Here is a 16758-nt window from a genome sequence, read left to right as displayed (position 1 = left end):
GTCGCGAATGGGGGGAGCTGGTCACCAGTTACCAACTAGTCTCGGTTCCGTTTCGCCGGCGTGTCCTGAGTGGGCCCCCGGTCGTCTGCGGCAGCATGATATTGCAATTTCGGACGAGCACTGAGCAGTCTTGTCTCAACGGTAATACGGGTACATGGAGTTACATATTGCTACATTGAAGATTGTATACAGCTGATTTCCCTATCGTCACACCTCTATTGTCTCTAAACATGGGCTCTATTCAGCCCGGCGATGCCGTTCATTCCACGCTGTGAAACCGTCATGGGTTATCTAGGATCCAAACTCGGGCGTCCGAGGAAGAGGTTCGGACCTAGAGGCTTGGTGATGAGCACCGTGCCCTCGAAGCAGAACGTGGCATCATCCAATTGCACAGGAGAGCGTAACCGTATCCCAGTGCGATGCCCCCCCCCCCCAAAAAAAATACATGTCGTGTTTGCCTGACTTGATAATGCTGGTGATGAAGCCGGCTTGACGGCCTTGACTTGGCCCGACTCGAACCCGAATCCCGTCTATCGCTTGACCCATGTGGGCATCTTGCGAGCCTTGACATGGCCATGCTTCTTTCTCTCCACCTTTCTGGGATCCCGCGTAATACACCCGGCTGCCGAAGGCGTTAGCATAGGTCTATGAAGAGGGGCGGAGAGCGGATATCGTCCAGCGGGTGATGTAGGGACACAAAAGCAATGTCCGTCTCTTGGCATGGGGAGGAGGCGAGTATGGATGTGACTTACCTCGTCTGAGTGGGTTCTTCAGGGCGGGCTCATGCACGCAGAGGGCCTTTGCGATGGCCAGCGTCAGAGCCTCAGCCTGGCCGGTGGTGCCACCGCCCTGGACCTTGGCCCATACGTTGTACTTGTCGATGCGCTCGGTGGACTTGAGGGCCCAGACGGCGCTCTCGCGGTCGTGGATGCGGCCAAAGGCGTCGCTGAGGGGCTTGCCGTTGACGAGGACCTCGCCGGTGCCCTCGACGACCCAGGCCTGGGCGATGGAGCTCTTTCGCTTGCCGACGGCGTGGGAGCGGCCGAAGCGGTCGATGGGCAGGACCTTTGGCTTGTTGAGGTAGAAGTTGACCTCGCGCTTAAAAGGGGCAAGGCCGGCGAGGACTTCGGCGGGCATCAGGTCGGGATGGATCTGGTTGAGGCGCTTGACCAGCTTCATGCACTCGGCGTAGTCGCGGCCCTTGACGTGCTCGCCGATGGCTAGGCGGTACTGCTCCTTGGTGCGCCAGGCGGTCGGGGCAACCTTGTCGCGCGGCAGGACGGGCAGGCGGGCGTACTTGCGGGCCAGGTCCTGGACGACGACATAGCTGTCGTTGAAGATGGGCTTGCGGGAGAAGTAGGAGGGCGAGACGGGAACGGCACGGGCGAAGGGGGTGGCGGCGACGGCGCTGGCGGCCTCGAGGGCGCCGAAGTTGGAACTCGAGCTGGAGCTGGAGCTGGAGCTGGAGTCGGGATAGGAGCCGGCGTCGGCGTCGGCGTCGGCGTCAGTGGCAGCGACAGCTCCCTGGAACTCATTCCAACCAGGCGGGGGCTCTTTCGTGATGTCGTTGTTGAGGTCGGCGGGCCTCGACGCCGTCGTGGACAGGGTCCTCGCGGTCTGGTGTATCCTCGGCCTGTAGGGCAGGGCGGTGGTGGCCGTGGCGGTGGTGGCCGCTGCTGCTGGCGGGTGCCATTGCGGCCTGGGGGTTGGCCGGATGTCCCTAAGACAGCGGACGGTGTATCTTAGCGAGGACATGGCGGGCTATCGCGCCGTCGGCATGTCAATTGGGAGGGTCGATTCGGTGGTTGTGCGTGTGGTGTGTCGCGGGCGTCTCCCCCGGGGTGTCGACGTCTCGCTGGCGCTCTCTGTGTCGCTCGGTGCCAGGATGAGGGAGATCTCACCATGACCACAAGTTTTTCCAGGACGACACGGGAGCAAAGACCCGTGCACGCCGGCCGAGGACCGCGCCGTGGCCAGACCCCCCAAAAGTGGCTGAAGCTGCAGAGGCGCCTGTGGAAGCACCGCCACGCCCGTGGCTGATGGACAGCCTCCGCCTGGCCGCCTCGACGACGGCCTGGGCACCTGGCGTGCCTGGCAACCTTCCCTGGGGCGACCAACCACTGGGCGCTGTACTGTAACTTACTGCAACTCGTGTACATAGCAGACCAGACCGCCTTTGAGTCACCCCGCCATTTGGTTCCCGTTGCCTGCCTGAGCTAGGTAGTAGGTACTGCCTGTCGCCCACCCTGCCCAATTGCCCACTGAGACCAGCCCAGCCAGCCCACTAAAAAAATAAAAAATAAAGAGCGTCCCCCGCCTCTTGCCTGCCCAGTGAGGGGTCCTCGCCCGAAAATTTCAGAAGAGAGGTGATTTTTTCTGCCCGCCTCTTTCTCTCGTCCTCCAGCTGCTGTCTGGCATCTTTCCCCCCTCCATCATCTCCCCCTCCCAAACACCACAGAGAAGACAAGAACACCGCAATCATGTCTTTCGGCAAGATCTTCACCAAGGAGGTAAGACGCACTGCAGCCTCTCGTTGTGCGAGATAGAGCTTTCCCTCCATCGCATCGTGCAGTTGGCTAACTCGTTGCCGCCGCCGCAGCGCAACCCCCGCACCACCGCCATCCTCGCGGTTGCGAAGGCCAACGGCTTGGACCTCGAGACCGTCGTCGTCGACACCACCAAGCCCACCCCCGAGTTCCTCAAGTACAACCCCCTGTCCAAGGTCCCCGTCTTCGTTGGCACCGACGGCTACGTCCTGACCGAGTCCATCGCCATTGCCATCTACCGTAAGCTTTTCTCCCTTGTTTTTCCCGTTTCTGCTTCCTGTTCTGCCCCGCGGCCCACTACTGCCCAACCAACCCACGAACCCACCAAACAGCCAGTCCAGCCCAGCCTCGCTCGCCATCACGGCTAGTTTTGGCGACGAGGATGGACTGGGCTGGCCACGGCTTGACTGGGCGCGCGCGTGCACGCACGCCGACACGCCGCGCCGTCGATCGTTGATCGCATTGCTATGATGACCTAGAATATTCTAACAGTTATCCCTATCTGAATAACTCTTTGAGGATACCGGTTCTACTCTCTGACCTTTGCTACACTGTCGTCGCTTCATATCGCACAGACCTTTCCGGTTATGATGGCCTTGCTAACCTGCGTCTGTCTGTAGTCACTTCCCAGAATGAGAAGACCACTCTCCTCGGCAAGACCAAGCAGGAGTATGTACACCCTCAGCGCCGGCCCCAAGCCGCTGCTCTCCTCCCTGTTGTCGATAAAATGCTAATCCTCCCGCCTTCAGCTACGCCTCCATCCTGAAGTGGCTGTCCTTCTTCAACATGGAGGTCCTGCCCAACCTCGGTGCCTGGTACCGCCCTCTTCTGGGATGGGACGCCTACAACAAGAAGGCCATCGACGACGCCCAGAAGGGTGCCGCCAAGGCCATCGCCGTCGTTGAGCAGCACCTGCTGAACAACACCTTCCTCGTCGGTGAGCGCATCACCCTCGCCGACCTGTTCGCCGTCGGCATCATCTCCCGCGGCTTCCAGTTCTTCTTCGGCAAGGAGTGGCGCGCCAAGAACCCCAACGTCTCTCGCTGGTACGAGACCGTCTACAACCAGAAGGTCTACTCGGACGTTGCCCACCCCTTCGAGCTCCTCGACAAGCCCGCCCTCGAGAACGTCGCCCCCAAGAAGGACCAGCCCAAGAAGGAGAAGAAGGAGCAGCCCAAGGCCGCCCCCAAGCCCAAGAACGACGAGGAGGACGAGGATGACCGCCCCGCCGAGCCCAAGGCCAAGCACCCCATCGAGCTGCTGCCCCGCGCTACCTACCCCATCGACGAGTGGAAGCGATTCTACTCCAACAACGATGAGGCCGAGTCCATGAAGTACTTCTGGGAGAAGGTCCCCAAGGACGAGTACACCATCTGGAGCGTCAAGTACAAGTACAACGACGAGCTCACCAAGCTCTTCATGTCCAGCAACCTGATTGGTGGCTTCTTCACCCGTCTCGAGGCTTCCCGCAAGTTCATCTTCGGATGCGCTTCCGTCTACGGCCAGGACAACGACTCCGTCATTGAGGGTGCTTTCCTCATCCGTGGCGACAACGCCGTCCACGCCTTTGACGTCGCCCCCGACTGGGAGAGCTACGACTTTGCCAAGCTCGACCCCGAGAGCGCCGAGGACCGCGCCTTCGTCGAGTCCATGTGGAAGTGGGATGCTCCCGTCACCGTCAACGGCAAGGAGTACCCCCACGCCCAGGGCAAGGTCTTCAAATAAGCTGGTGCAAGGTGTAGCGGAAAGGCGGTGTCAAATGATCATGTGCTGATGAGTCTTACGGTAAATGTGTGTGGATTGGGAATGAAAATCATGGACTTGAAAAGCAAGTCTGCCCTCTTGATAACGCAATAGATTCCGGAACCAGTCACAAATAGACTGATTACCAATCATACGTGCCCTTGACAATGATTCTAACGCTCTGTTGGTGAAATCGTTGTCTTCAACACTGTGTCCCTCCAATTCTGATGAATGGCTGTGTTTATCATGCAAGAATACTGGGCCCATTATATTCATGCATAGGCAGGACCTGTAAGTGACGACTAGGCTCAGATCGAGGACATGGCGTGGCCCTTGAGAGTTCTCTAACGTGAAGAATCAAAGCCAATTCGTTATTCCATCAGACTTTGTTTTAGTAGCATTCAAATGCATTACTTGGTAAAGCTTATCTAGCTGTAGCTCCGGCAAGAGGTCAAAATGCATATGGGTGTCAGCGAGTCCCGCCAGCTTGCCATGAACATCATCGCTGGCCTGGTAGAGCTAGAAAGTGTATAGCACATATCGAACTTGATTACCCAGGCAAGCTGAATGTTTCGCCCCATCCCCGTCTCCGCTGAAAGAGTTCTTAGAAAACGACATTTCAGCCTCTCGCGCATAGCACCTTGCCTGGACCTCTACATGTTGCCCTAACATGCCGGGGCCCCCTTATCATTTCTTTACCATGGACTCTCCCCGTACGCCCCCCACATCTTGCCCTCCCCCCCGTCCCGTTCCCCAGTGACGCACTTGACCAACTGCTGAGCGCCAACCTCGGGTCCCGGCAGCCCCATCCGGCGGCCGTGCTCGGCATCGCCCATGAAGTTGGTGGCGTTTGGGCCCGGATCCGCCGTGAAGACGCGCAGAGGCCCGCCCTCGTGGATTCCGTACTTCTTCCTAGATTGCGAAGAGCATAAGCTTAGTTGTTTCTGCTCACCTCTCGTGAAAACTGGGGCTTTGAAGGCGAGGGGGGAAAGCTCTGGATCCTGAGCCCTGCCTTTCTTTGATTCTCTTTTTTTCCTCTGCCCATAGCTTGTCCTGAACCCGCTGCACCAGGGCGGATCATGGAAACTCACCAGTACTCGAGCATCACCATGTTGAGAGCCGCCTTGGAAACGCGATACTCCATGGGGCTGGCACCCGTCACGGACTTGTAATAACGAGAGTTAGGGTCCGCGGATCCGGTCAGGGAACCCATCTGCTCGATATATCGATGTCAGAGAAGGGCTCCACCCGAATAGTCAACACTGGGTTGGTTCAAGGTGCAGACGTGGCCGTCAAGTTTGCAGGAACAACACCACGATGACAGAAAACAAGAGGAGCCCCCAAAAGGGGCATGGAATGACACCGGTGGGCAGAATGGGAAAAGAGAAGACCACGCACACTACTCCCCACGAAAACCAACCGTCCCTCCCGCCTTGCTCCTGAGCCCGACGGCGGCAGGAGCAGCGGCAGGAACGCCTCCGTCACGCGCACGACGCCGCGCACGTTGACGTCCCAGGCGGCCTCGAGCCGCTCCCCGGCGCTCGCGGCCTGGCTGATGACGCCGGCGTTGTTGACGAGGACGTCGAGGCGGCCGAAGCGGGCGCGCACCTCGGCCGCGGCCGCGGCCACCGTCGCCTCCGACGTCACGTCCAGCAGCAGCGGCGTCACGGACCCCGGGGCCAGGCCCTCCAGCTCCGCCGCCGTCGCCCGGCCCTTGGCTGCGTCGCGGCATCCCAGCAGCACGTGGTACCGGCTCAGTCCGTCTGGGCCGGGCGTCTGCAGGAGGGCGCGGGCGGCTTCGTAGCCGAGGCCTTGGTTTGCGCCTGAGAACAATAGGGGTTGGTATGAGGAGACCATGATGCTGATGGAGGGGAGGGGAGAGGTGAGGCTGGGTTTGGTTGGTCTAGGATTTAGGTTGAGGAAGGGCATGCTGGGACTATACCTGTAATTAGGCAGACGAGCTTGTCTGTCATGGCTTCTAAGGACTTGGATGTGTGGTTGCTTATACGATACCGCTGGTTAGTATAGGTTGACCTAGGATACACAGTGAGACGAGTCATGTACTATAAAAGTTGCGTTTAGAACAATGCATCAGTAGAGGAGGAACATAAACACCGTTCCTGCGGAACGGTTGCAAAATAAAAAGCCCATATCCCGGAGCGAGTGCCTCTAGGTAGCTGTCGACGGAGTTAAGCAACAAGCCAGTCAGTCCCCTGTAGGTGCCGGGATTAGGGAACTTGTCTCCGGCTCAAACGAACCGTGGAGATCTCAGACGCAGCAACCGTGCATGCTCGGTTCAACCTGAGAAGCGGGATATTATCCTAGGCCTCGAGACCTGCAAAGTTATCCGCTTATAGGGTTTGGCATTTCTACCCAAAACACCGGCGTGAACATGAAAATCTAGGGACGCAACACGGTACTCGTTCAGGTACATCCCTCACGCCTTTGTTACGGCGATGGTTCGCAGCAGTCACCAATAAAACACTTGGTTTTGGGAATAATTTTCCTTGACATTGGTATATGCATTCAGTAGAGCGCCGTATGCGGGCCCGGAGTAACAGTTATGGGTATGTGCGGACGAAGTCATCCTTATCAACAGTAGGAGATGTGTAGGGGGAGAGAGAGAATGTGTGTGTAAAAGGTGTGAAAAGAGGAAAAGTGAGCCATACAGACAGAGGTCTGCTATCCGCCCATCATCGCGCCCCAAATGTCGCTGCGCCAAGTACAACTCAAGTGGATATCATATCGTATCGGCGTTCATCGTCCCTGACCCATGTCATGACCTAAGCAAAGCTCTTCCTGAACAACCTTTTCGTTCCTCCGACCTTGCCCATTTCGCCGAATTTTCCCTCCGTCTGTGCCGTCTCTTGGGCGTTCCGCTGCTCGCCACTAGCGGTGCGGACCTTGTTCTTGACATCCTCGACCCACTGGCGGCTCTCCTCGCTGAGCGCTCTCGCCTTCTTGGGATGTGGGCCCGACATACCAAGAATGCTGCTGTTTGGGTTGGTGGCAGCTCGGGAGGTGTAAGATCCGTTGGAAGCATCGGATGATGGCGTATCAGAGCGGTTCGTAGTTTGTGTCATCGGTGTGGCTGGAAGCCTCGATGAGCCCTCTTCGCCCACACTCTTTCTAGTCTTGCGGACAGCAAGGGGTGTCATTGGAGTGTCAAGCGCGGATCCAGGCCTACTAGGCGGGCTGGAACCAAGCCTGCCTGCGGACAAGGTTGATGAGTCTTTGACTTCCACCTTGCCCTCACCCTTCGAGCGACTGCTGTGGTGGATAGCATATTCTTTGAGATATTCACCTAGGTCGGCCCAACCACCGCCTACGCGGACCATCACGCGCTCACCGTTCTCCCCCACGCAACGGACAAGCAGCTTCATAGGAGCTTCGTTGGGCGAACGAGAGAGATAATAAGTCTTCGCGTCCTGTGCCCTTGAGTGCGGACGCGGGGCCCTCGCGGGTGCTAGAAGCCACGACGGGGTGCCTGAACGAGAAGACATGGTTGATCTGGTCGATAGAGCGGATCCGCTTCGACGGAAGGGTTCTGAGCTTCTGGCCTTCGGCCGCGAAGGAAGCTGCAGGTCTGGTGGGTTTAGGTTGATCGCAGACGGCTTTGTAGACAGGCGGATTTTGTTCGGAATGTTCTTGAGGACTGCTCTGATCTGTTGATGCAGGTCGTCGCCGCCTTCACTGATGACACTCATCTGGCTAGGCGTTTGCGTGCCATAATCGAACGAGCTCTCGGGGTCGTACACGTCGGCCGGCTCGAAGGGACTTCTGGGTGGGGTAACTTCCTCTTCTTCGGGCAGTTCGGAGATCTCTGGGATTTCATTGAACGATACAGAGGTAGTCCTTGGTTTGTATCGTAATGGTGGGGAGCTGGGAGGACTTAGAGCATCGCTTGAGAAGGGCTCATCCGGATCAGGTAGACGAGGAAGCTCATGCTCAACGGACTCTTCCCTGAAAGGACTATTGTCTGAATAGGCCAATTCGCTGACAGGATCGTGGAGGACGGTCGAAGCAAGTGACTCGTGGCTTCCTTTCCGGGGCACGAACCGCGCAGGGGGGAGATCAAGTTCATCTTCTTCATCTTCCTCGTTGACGGATTCCAGGAATGAGTATTCCGCTTCCGCATCTGGACTTGCTTTTCGATACAGATGAGGGCTCGGTGCCAATGACTCGGCGGGTGTTACACGAACAATGTTGTGATCCAACTCGGACAGAGCGTGCTTTGTCTCCTGGCCGTCGTGCCTCTCAGCCGATCCGTCGAGATCTGGGACAGTACGCCCAGCAGCTGAACCTCGACTTCCAACATTCTCGCTACCAAAGTCAAGACTGGGATCCTCGACGGCCACTCCCGAATCAACATCCTTCTGGTGGGCCGCACTCTTGCTGATGTCAAGAACTTGGTTGACTGACCCAGGTATGTCGTTACTTGGCTCCTTAACCAGTATACGCACATCACTGGGCTTTTTTGTCTCAGTTCGATCCTTAGTCGGACTTGGCGGTTGAATCCGGACTTTTGGCTGAGGAGTCTGTGGCGTGGATGGAAGCGCATCTGAATTGGGGGGCCCATATATCTCAGATAACTCTCCCTCGCGGACGCGACGTTCGGCTGTTGCCACCCACTCGGCGTAGTTCTTCTCCACGGCATCCATTCGATCGAGCCAGTCGTCTGGTAATGTATCCCTCTTGCCTTCCAAAGCATCCAGCATGAAGTCCAGATCTCGACCCGGTTGCGCCACTTTCTGTCGCAGGACAGAATGCATAACCTCAAAGTCCTTTCGTACGAGCGTGGCGGAACTGCCGTTTCCCATCGAGCCCTTCGCTGTGGCTTCGAGTCTAATCGCGTTCCACCCCGATTCGAGCGCAACCTCGGCGTCCGCAATCATAGCAAGCACAGATGGCACTTTTTTCAGCACGATTATCCGAACACTCCAGGTGTTTAGTAATCTAGAGAGTCTGGTCAAGTTTGGCAGTGCTTGCACCGTTATAGCCGTGATCACAGCTGTAATATCCTCCATCTTGGTATACGATATCGAACTGGCAACAGACATTCCAGCGTCTGAAAAGGGGGTGCCTGGTCGAGACAAAGGCATGATGTGATGATGCAACACTTGGAACTTGATTTCCTCCAGGTCAAGCGCGTCCATGTCCTTCTGAATCTGTTCGACCCTGACCTCGTAGTGAATGACGTCGTTCGCGGGGAGGCTGCCCAGGTAGGAAACTTGCGGCTCAACAGTTGGCTGTGAGCCCTGGCCTAGCCCCTGCTCCAAATTTGCTTCGGGAGGTCCTGATGTCTTCCGTCTTTTAGCTGGAGGCATCTCAAAGCCAGCAGATGTGCTTTCCTTGGGCCAGGGCCACCCCGACAACTCATCCAGCCAGTCGTGGATCTTTTTCGAGGCGACAGCGGTCCTCATGGCGAAATGCTGCTCGGAGGCTGAGGCGTCGTCGAGGCAAGCCTTCAGATCACCTGAAGGGACCCGGAGCGCCTCGACCGCTGACGTTGGCGAAAGGCGGGAGAGCAGCGCATCTCCGGGACGTTGTCGAGTGGGAGATAGGGAGGTGGTTCGAAGGTGCCGGCGCATCGTCGCTCGTTGGCCGGGCGGGCTCGCAGGCGGCGGCAGCAGGCTTGGGTCCGCCATGGTTTTAGCTGTGTGTTAGTATCTGGTGTTTGCGATGTGGGCGTCTCTTTGAGCATTCGTCTCAGACATCCATCTCCAGCGGGAGTTGGCGGAGCGGTGGTAGCAGGTTGCGAGAGATTGCTTCAGCTATGTTCATCCATCGCCGACAGTCTAAGCGTTCGTGTGCGTTTGCTGGCTTTCATTTCCCCAGCTCTTGGATGCCTGCCCCTCAACCAGCCGATTCCTGGTTGCCGTGGAAGTCGTGCCACACAAGGACGCTCGGGTCGGCACCTTCCAGGAGCTGTGCGGCAAGTTCTGGCAAATTCTGTGTTCGGCAAAGGAGGTGTCTCGGTCGCGACGGGCAGCTGCTGGACCGGCGGTAATGGTAGATGAGGCTAAAGGTGGGAGAGTGTATGGGAACGGGTGACGTGTGCTACCTTACGGTGTTGAGGATTTCTTTTTTGTCCTTTTTCCGTATTTTGCAGCGTCTGTAAAGAGTGACAAGAAAGGTCCATGCAGAGAAGGAAGATCAATGCAGTGACAGGTAGAGAGTATAGGAAGGTTACGGGGAGCAATGAATGATGTCGCGGAAACAAGAAGAGGCTGCCCGCATGTAGGAGGGACGGGCAGGTCGCAAAGCCAAGGGCCGTTCAAGCACCAACCAGACTGATGACTGCGGGATGCAGTAATGCAGCATGCGCTGGCTTTTGACCTGAGTCCCTGTGACAGATCATCCGACTGACTGCGCCTGGGGGTAGTAGGACGCAGCGGAGGGAAGGAAATGATCCAAAGTTCATGGGCGCAACCGACCCAGTCCCAGTCCCATTCTCACGTCCGCCCGAACTTCGAAGGGCCCTACTGCTGCTGCTGCTGCTGCTGCTGCGCACGCCGCCAGAGGATGGGCCGGACAAAGATTGGGTTGAGCAAGAGCTTGGGGTTGGCCTCCCGTAATTCATGCGCGAAACACAGGTTAATCGCGGAAGCCAAACGACGTCCCCGTTTCCACGACCTGCAGCCTATCACATTCATGCCGACAGGGGCCGCCATGGCCAACCGTCTCTCCGGTGCCATCGTCGCATCAAACTCCGTCGCGCCTCAGCAACGCGTGGAGCCCCCAATTCCAGTCTTGCCAATGTATTGAAGACACCCTGCTCCAGGGACGCGAGGATCGGCTCCAGGGGGAGCCTGCTTGCAATTGTGCAAACTCGGCACCTAACTAATCTCGCTCGCCCACATGAGATTGCGTTTTCTTTGCATGGAACCCACAGAGAAATGGATGGGCCTGACAAACGTGCAACGCTTGAGCCAGCAAAGCTGTATGAGTTGGCCTTTAAGTTAATCCTGTCACCAGAAACTTGAAGGCTGCCAACAGAGCACCCCGGCCCCTGTTGGATTTATGCAAGTTGCACATCAGCCGTAGTTACCGCACCGTGGTAGTGCAGTCTGCAGTAGGGGCGGCGCCATTCAGCGCTTGTGGCCTCAGCTTGCAAGCGCCGCCCGCATTTAGACATTTAGAGGGGCCCGGTGCGAACTATATTTCCGAGATTTATGATTGCCTTCTCCGCCAGTCCTAGGTTCAACTAATAGCAAAGTTGCGGACCTAGGACAGCAGCAAAGGTGCCTACCTACACAGTACACAGCGGGTCAGCTCCTAATTGATGGACCGAGAAAACCATGTGGGAGGCACCCCAGAGGCTACGTACAGTCTAGGGCTGCCCGACTATCTTGAACGAGCTAGTTAGTGTGGCGTTCGGGATTATCCATCGCCAAGTCATATGTTTCGCGATCCAGTATGTGTGTACGTCGTTCTGAACAAAGGTGCAGTGATCGCCTCAGGCATTTCAAGAGGAACAACTCTGCTCATATTCCCAAACCCCTGGCGCCTTTGGTCCAACGATACAGGGAGAGGACCCGCCGTCTCATCAATTTGTACTCCTCTAATTCCTCCCCGCTGATCCCCCGAACACTGTACAATGTAGACCTCACAACTCGGCGGAAACTCCTCTGGAACTCGGTGCTCAGCGTCACAATACACACTTCATGGGCCCGAATGACGGTCTCGCACGCCTGGGCCACGCTCTGGTTCAGGCCAAGCTGCGGCATGCGGTCGGCAAACAGGAGGAGGATGAAGCTGCCCTGAAGTAGGTATATCCCGAACAAGTAGGGCATGAACGCCAGTTCTGGGTCCAGTTCGAGGATCCGTGACACTGCCTCCGACGCGGCGATGGCGTAGGATGCGCACCTGGAGAAGTCCTCAGTAGAAATCCAGCCATCGTCATTGTCCAGCATGCTGATAGGGTCCCATTTGCTGTAAAGTAGGACTTGAAGCACTCGTATAATGTGTGTGGCGTATGCCATGACCAAGTGGACTTCGTTGGTACGATGGCGGTTATCGCGACTATGCATGTGGGCTTCAGACTCGAGGAGTCCTAGACTAGCTTCGCAGTTTTGTATTTCTTGCTCGATGAGGGCAGCGGCATCGGGTGTGGCGAAGCTGCAAAATCGAGGGTGTTGCCGCCCGTGGTGCAGTTCAATGATGTCGCCCAGGATCACCATAAGTGGTAAGAAGTATTCAAAGAAGCTCGTACCGGAAATACTTGTTGGAGGGCCAAGGATGCGTGTGAAATGGGCGATGTCGGGCAGTTCGTCCAGCTCTTCCCACATGGCTTCCGGCAGAGGAGCTTGGAAGCGTTAACTTCAAGAAATCGCGAGTAGTCTTTCATGGAGAGTACATACCGTAGACCTCTACATATGAGTCCGGAATATGAAGGGTCCGGTTGAATGAAAGGCCTAGGTGCCGATCTAAGCAATATAGTAACCAGAATGCTCTCCTCCTTTCCTCCTTAGCTTCGAGGAAAGCCAACGTTGGTGTTCGGGACTGCATCCGACAAGAACAAAGAGGCTTCAAGCAGACTGCTCCAAGCAGTGCGCAGGGCTCATCCTCGCGATGCAAGCCGAGTGATCTCGAAGTTCGAGTGGCCCGATGCCACCACTCCTGGCAGTCGGCTTTGAATTCACCTCCAGAAACTGCGACACAGAGAAGCGTGAAGGTTAAGACATCATCTACGGCGCCGAGTAGGCTCTCAATGTCATCGTCGTGTCCTTCTGCAGGTAAGGAGGCTCGTGGCCCTTTCTCCCCAGTGTTCACCGCAGCCAGTTCCGACGCCGTTTGAGCATCGCGCATCCAATAATGGTTTTCTGTTCTCTCGTTTATCAAGGCGACAGCTAAGTCATACAGAGCCTTTGTGGTTCGCCTCCTCGCTCCCGGTAAGAGCAATGATGGTACCTCCGCCGCTTGGGCGCAACACCACAGGATTGTGGCAAGCAATGCTGCAGAGACTGGGCGAGGGTTTGTGGGATCTAACAAGCAATACCGTCAGATTCTTGTTCTTCAAGGAATGGGAAAGGGGCTGCTGCTCGACATTCACGGCCTCGCCAACCACGTCAACTTGCACTGAGTGGCTTGTGGTATTCGACCCAAATCTCAACCATCCACGTAAAATAGACATGTGGGAACCAGCACTCACCTAGAAGCGACTTCCTACGGAAAATGCGGGTGAGTATATACGGAGGAGCATAGCGAAACAAGGAGCTTCCCGGATCTGTAAGGAATACGTCGAAAAGGTCACACGCAGTTGGGACCGAGATGATATCGTCGAGATAGGGGAGTACTGGACCAAGCACACGATATCGACAGGGCACCCCTACGGTGCTCACCGAAGATCGCCCTACAAAACTGGGCGATGGCCTTGAAGAGATGCTCAACCGATCATCACCGAGATCACCACAGTCATGTGATTCCCCAAGATCTTTGCTACTCCTGGTTTCGGCAGAGTCAGCTTGGTGAGGGTTGGTGCTGCCATCGTTCACCGCATCAACGAGGAACGAAAGCGAAGAGTTCGTCGAAGCCGACGGCATGCGCGTTGATGCATGTTCCAGACTCTCTCTTCCAGCTGTGGCAACATTGATCTCAGCCAGCGTGGACATGCGCGTGCGACCACGTTTCTTGACCGGCCTGTCATAGGAGCACGTATACCCATAGTCTGAGATGTTTAGCCAGCCTTCTGCGTATGCGTCCTTTGGGTGGAAGACCTGGGGAACGGACTCACCTTCACACCGGCGGCTGATTCCAGAAAGAAGGTTAGATCTGCGCATCCAATTGTATGGAAGGAGATATGCATATGCTCACCAGGGGTGGGCGCCGTCGCATCTTGCGCGCTGTATAGAGCACTTGTCGCACGCTCTCCACGTCCGTTTCCGTGGCCGGGCGTGCTCGACCTCTCCGACGTCCGGCTCCAGTGGCTTCTCACCAGCAGTCACCATGACATCTTCGGCAGTTCTGGCACGATGGTCAAAGTCCGTATTGCATGAAGCCATGCAGGGTGCGTAGGGCTCAGCTTCGATTAAATACCCGTCGGGTGAAGCCCAAAGTCCTCTGGGCTACGAGTCTGCAGCAACGTTGATTGGTTCCGGCACCTCTCTGACCCGGCTGTCGCAAATGCGGAGTGCGGAGAAATCGTGGGGTACCCAGGCACTTGGACCCTGTCATCTCAAGTCTCAAGGTTGGGTTGACTGAGGGACCTAGAAAACCTCCTTTGCCCATAAGAAGATGTACACTTCGGTTCCTTCTCTGTCCTTTCTCTTCTCTTCTGGTCATAGCAAGACTGGCTTCGAGCCTCGTTTGCCATGTCAGTGGTTCTACAAAACCCAACCGCAAGTGACGAGAAGAGCCCGATATCAGCTCGCTATATCCAAACGACCTCAACCGCTATACTGGCATATAGGCGTTAAAGTAGCTTATCAAATATAGCTCAAGTGGCAGGGGTACAGTAAACGTCGCTCCATTATTCAATGCGAGAGTCAAAGACGCACTATTGTCATATGAAGATGTTTTCAAGGTAATACTATGGAGTATCGTTGTGCTACCGATGCTATTGCGTATAACTACATTGATCTGACGACAAGAATAACACCTGGAGAAAAATTTGCATATGTGCCGCCGAGATAACATCGTGTCGCACTCCTGTACAGATGCGCGATACTCAAAACATGATGTCCCCGTGGGTCGTTTCGCGGGCCCAAGCGAACCGATCAATCTTCACCGAAAGCTCAATACTGCTCAAAATTAGCATAATCTGTTCGCGCACAACTTGCCAAAGGCGTTTGGGAGGCGGACGTGAAGCGATTTGCCATGCCCATATTTAAACGGACCCAGTCCTTCAGAAATACGGGGTTGTTCGCCATACAAAGTACCTACCCTTATGTATGGCTTTGAGCCGCACAATCTTTGCCGTGTTATGCCTAACGGCTTCCCCTAAAGATGCTCTAAGGGAAGAAGACAATATCGCAAACTCTTGCCACCGGCAAGGCTGAGTTGCTTGGAGGCCTATTGTATTTCGACACGCAAATCAGAGAAAGACCGAAGGATCCACACTAGGGTGGGTTGGACTCGACAATGAGCGGAGCAGGAGGCACAGCAAGGCAGAACGGCCCCGTTCTTGCCGGAATACGGCATAAACGTGAAGCAAAAAGAAAATTTGATTATTTGAGAAGGGCTTCGATGTTGAGATCTCCAAAATCTCTCCGTATTATCTGCTCATCGAGGTCAACGCAAAGGGTCGTACATTATAGTCTATCAGGAACGCCGCCAAGCCCCAGACAGAGGAGAGTATCCGAGTGCAAATACTATCACAATGCCGCTCTCAAAGCTCCAGGCAGCTTGGCTGCAGACCAGCGTTCTCATTGCGCTGAACCTGGTCGCCATCCATGAGATGGAGCGGGACGCCTTCACCAGTGTGTGGGAGGACGGGGCAGTCAAAAACCTGACGGATGCCTACAGCCAATTGTCCAGCTCACGGGACACAGCTTTGGGTCTCAACACCACTGCCATAAGCAGCGGCAACAGCACGTCGCCGGGCCAGCTCTCCACGTCAACAGGGGCTGGAGCAGAGAGTTCGGAGCCCTTCTACCTGCACAGCCTTCCCCGGCAGGCTCTTCTCTACGCACTGACGGTGCCGTTCTCGTTCTACTGGCATCTCCTACTGGAGCGCATGCTCCCGACGCGGCCGCGCGGCGTCGAGTTGCACTACGAGAAGCCTCACGCTCTGCGGGAGAAGGCGGTCTCGCCGCTCCAGGAGCCCGGCGAGGGCCAGGAGGAGGAGGTTGTCAAGCGCTGGATCGCGCAGGGCAAGGTGCGGCGCTCGAGTGTGAGCTGGTGGAACACGTTCGTCAAGTGGGTGCTAGACCTCAGCGTCGGCAAGATCATCTGCGAGGTCGTGTACCATCTCGTGGACAACATGGTGTTCAAGCATCGGGGCAATTTTGGCAAGGCCGTTGTGGAGCTGAAAGTTGTAAGTCTCTGCCTTGAATCTCTTATTCTCCTCTCGAGGCCATATCCATCCCCCTTCGTGCCTAAATTTTGTCTAGATTTTGTCTGGACGTTTGCTCACAAAAGCTTTAGAGCGTCATCTGGTGCACTTTGACATCCTTCGTCAGCATCAGACCTCTGGCCTCTCTGATCGGGTTTATCGTCATACCTGCACACCAGCGGCCCGCGTTCCAGGCTGGAATGGACTTGGTGGCGTCGGTCTTCTTCAGCGCCTTTTTCCGACTCGTGATCCCCTGGGCTGTGAAGACGGATTTTGTCCAGCGTGTCCTAAAGGAACAGGCGGAAACGACGAGGTATATGAATGAGAACCCGGGCAGCATGCCTCCTGACTTTCGTCTATCTTCTGACAGAGGACGACTTATTGACGAACTGTGAAGAAGGGATGCTAAGGACCGGCCGAGTGCGCCAAATATGGGCAGACGATGAATCACAGAACTGGGACATAATCGTAGCT

The 16758-nt window shown here is 56.2% G+C and overlaps 6 protein-coding genes across 6 annotated transcripts; 2 read left to right on the top strand and 4 right to left on the bottom strand.

The window, feature by feature from the left end:
* Nucleotides 1–530: 530 nt before the first annotated feature.
* JN550_005175 (uncharacterized protein) lies at nucleotides 531–1755 on the bottom strand (the record flags this gene model as incomplete). The annotated part of the gene is made up of 2 exons (XM_049316774.1): nucleotides 531–622; nucleotides 753–1755. 2 exons carry the CDS (start codon nucleotides 1753–1755, stop codon nucleotides 531–533), a joined length of 1095 nt encoding a protein of 364 aa, XP_049172976.1.
* A 725-nt stretch (nucleotides 1756–2480) lies between these two features.
* On the top strand, nucleotides 2481–4271 carry JN550_005174 (uncharacterized protein; the record flags this gene model as incomplete). Its single annotated transcript, XM_049316773.1, has 4 exons — nucleotides 2481–2510; nucleotides 2573–2786; nucleotides 3167–3215; nucleotides 3296–4271. 4 exons carry the CDS (start codon nucleotides 2481–2483, stop codon nucleotides 4269–4271), a joined length of 1269 nt encoding a protein of 422 aa, XP_049172975.1.
* Nucleotides 4272–4984: 713 nt separating this feature from the next.
* JN550_005173 (uncharacterized protein) lies at nucleotides 4985–6146 on the bottom strand (the record flags this gene model as incomplete). Its single annotated transcript, XM_049316770.1, has 3 exons — nucleotides 4985–5201; nucleotides 5381–5502; nucleotides 5688–6146. 3 exons carry the CDS (start codon nucleotides 6144–6146, stop codon nucleotides 4985–4987), a joined length of 798 nt encoding a protein of 265 aa, XP_049172974.1.
* A 926-nt stretch (nucleotides 6147–7072) lies between these two features.
* Nucleotides 7073–9937, bottom strand: JN550_005172 (uncharacterized protein; the record flags this gene model as incomplete). Its single annotated transcript, XM_049316769.1, has 1 exon — nucleotides 7073–9937. The coding sequence occupies one exon, from the start codon at nucleotides 9935–9937 to the stop codon at nucleotides 7073–7075; it is 2865 nt and encodes a 954-aa protein (XP_049172973.1).
* A 1839-nt stretch (nucleotides 9938–11776) lies between these two features.
* JN550_005171 (uncharacterized protein) lies at nucleotides 11777–14293 on the bottom strand (the record flags this gene model as incomplete). Its single annotated transcript, XM_049316768.1, has 4 exons — nucleotides 11777–12597; nucleotides 12653–13276; nucleotides 13444–14039; nucleotides 14106–14293. The coding sequence occupies 4 exons, from the start codon at nucleotides 14291–14293 to the stop codon at nucleotides 11777–11779; spliced, it is 2229 nt and encodes a 742-aa protein (XP_049172972.1).
* A 1316-nt stretch (nucleotides 14294–15609) lies between these two features.
* Nucleotides 15610–16679, top strand: JN550_005170 (uncharacterized protein; the record flags this gene model as incomplete). Its single annotated transcript, XM_049316767.1, has 2 exons — nucleotides 15610–16266; nucleotides 16377–16679. The coding sequence occupies 2 exons, from the start codon at nucleotides 15610–15612 to the stop codon at nucleotides 16677–16679; spliced, it is 960 nt and encodes a 319-aa protein (XP_049172971.1).
* Between the last annotated feature and the right edge of the window lie 79 nt (nucleotides 16680–16758).

This window comes from Neoarthrinium moseri (assembly GCF_022829205.1).
Source record: "Neoarthrinium moseri strain CBS 164.80 chromosome Unknown scaffold15_Wmoseri_CBS_16480, whole genome shotgun sequence".
In the NCBI taxonomy this organism is placed as follows: Eukaryota; Fungi; Ascomycota; class Sordariomycetes; order Amphisphaeriales; family Apiosporaceae; genus Neoarthrinium; species Neoarthrinium moseri.
Note: the sequence above shows the minus strand (reverse complement) of the source record. Positions and strands in the feature narration are given on the sequence as shown.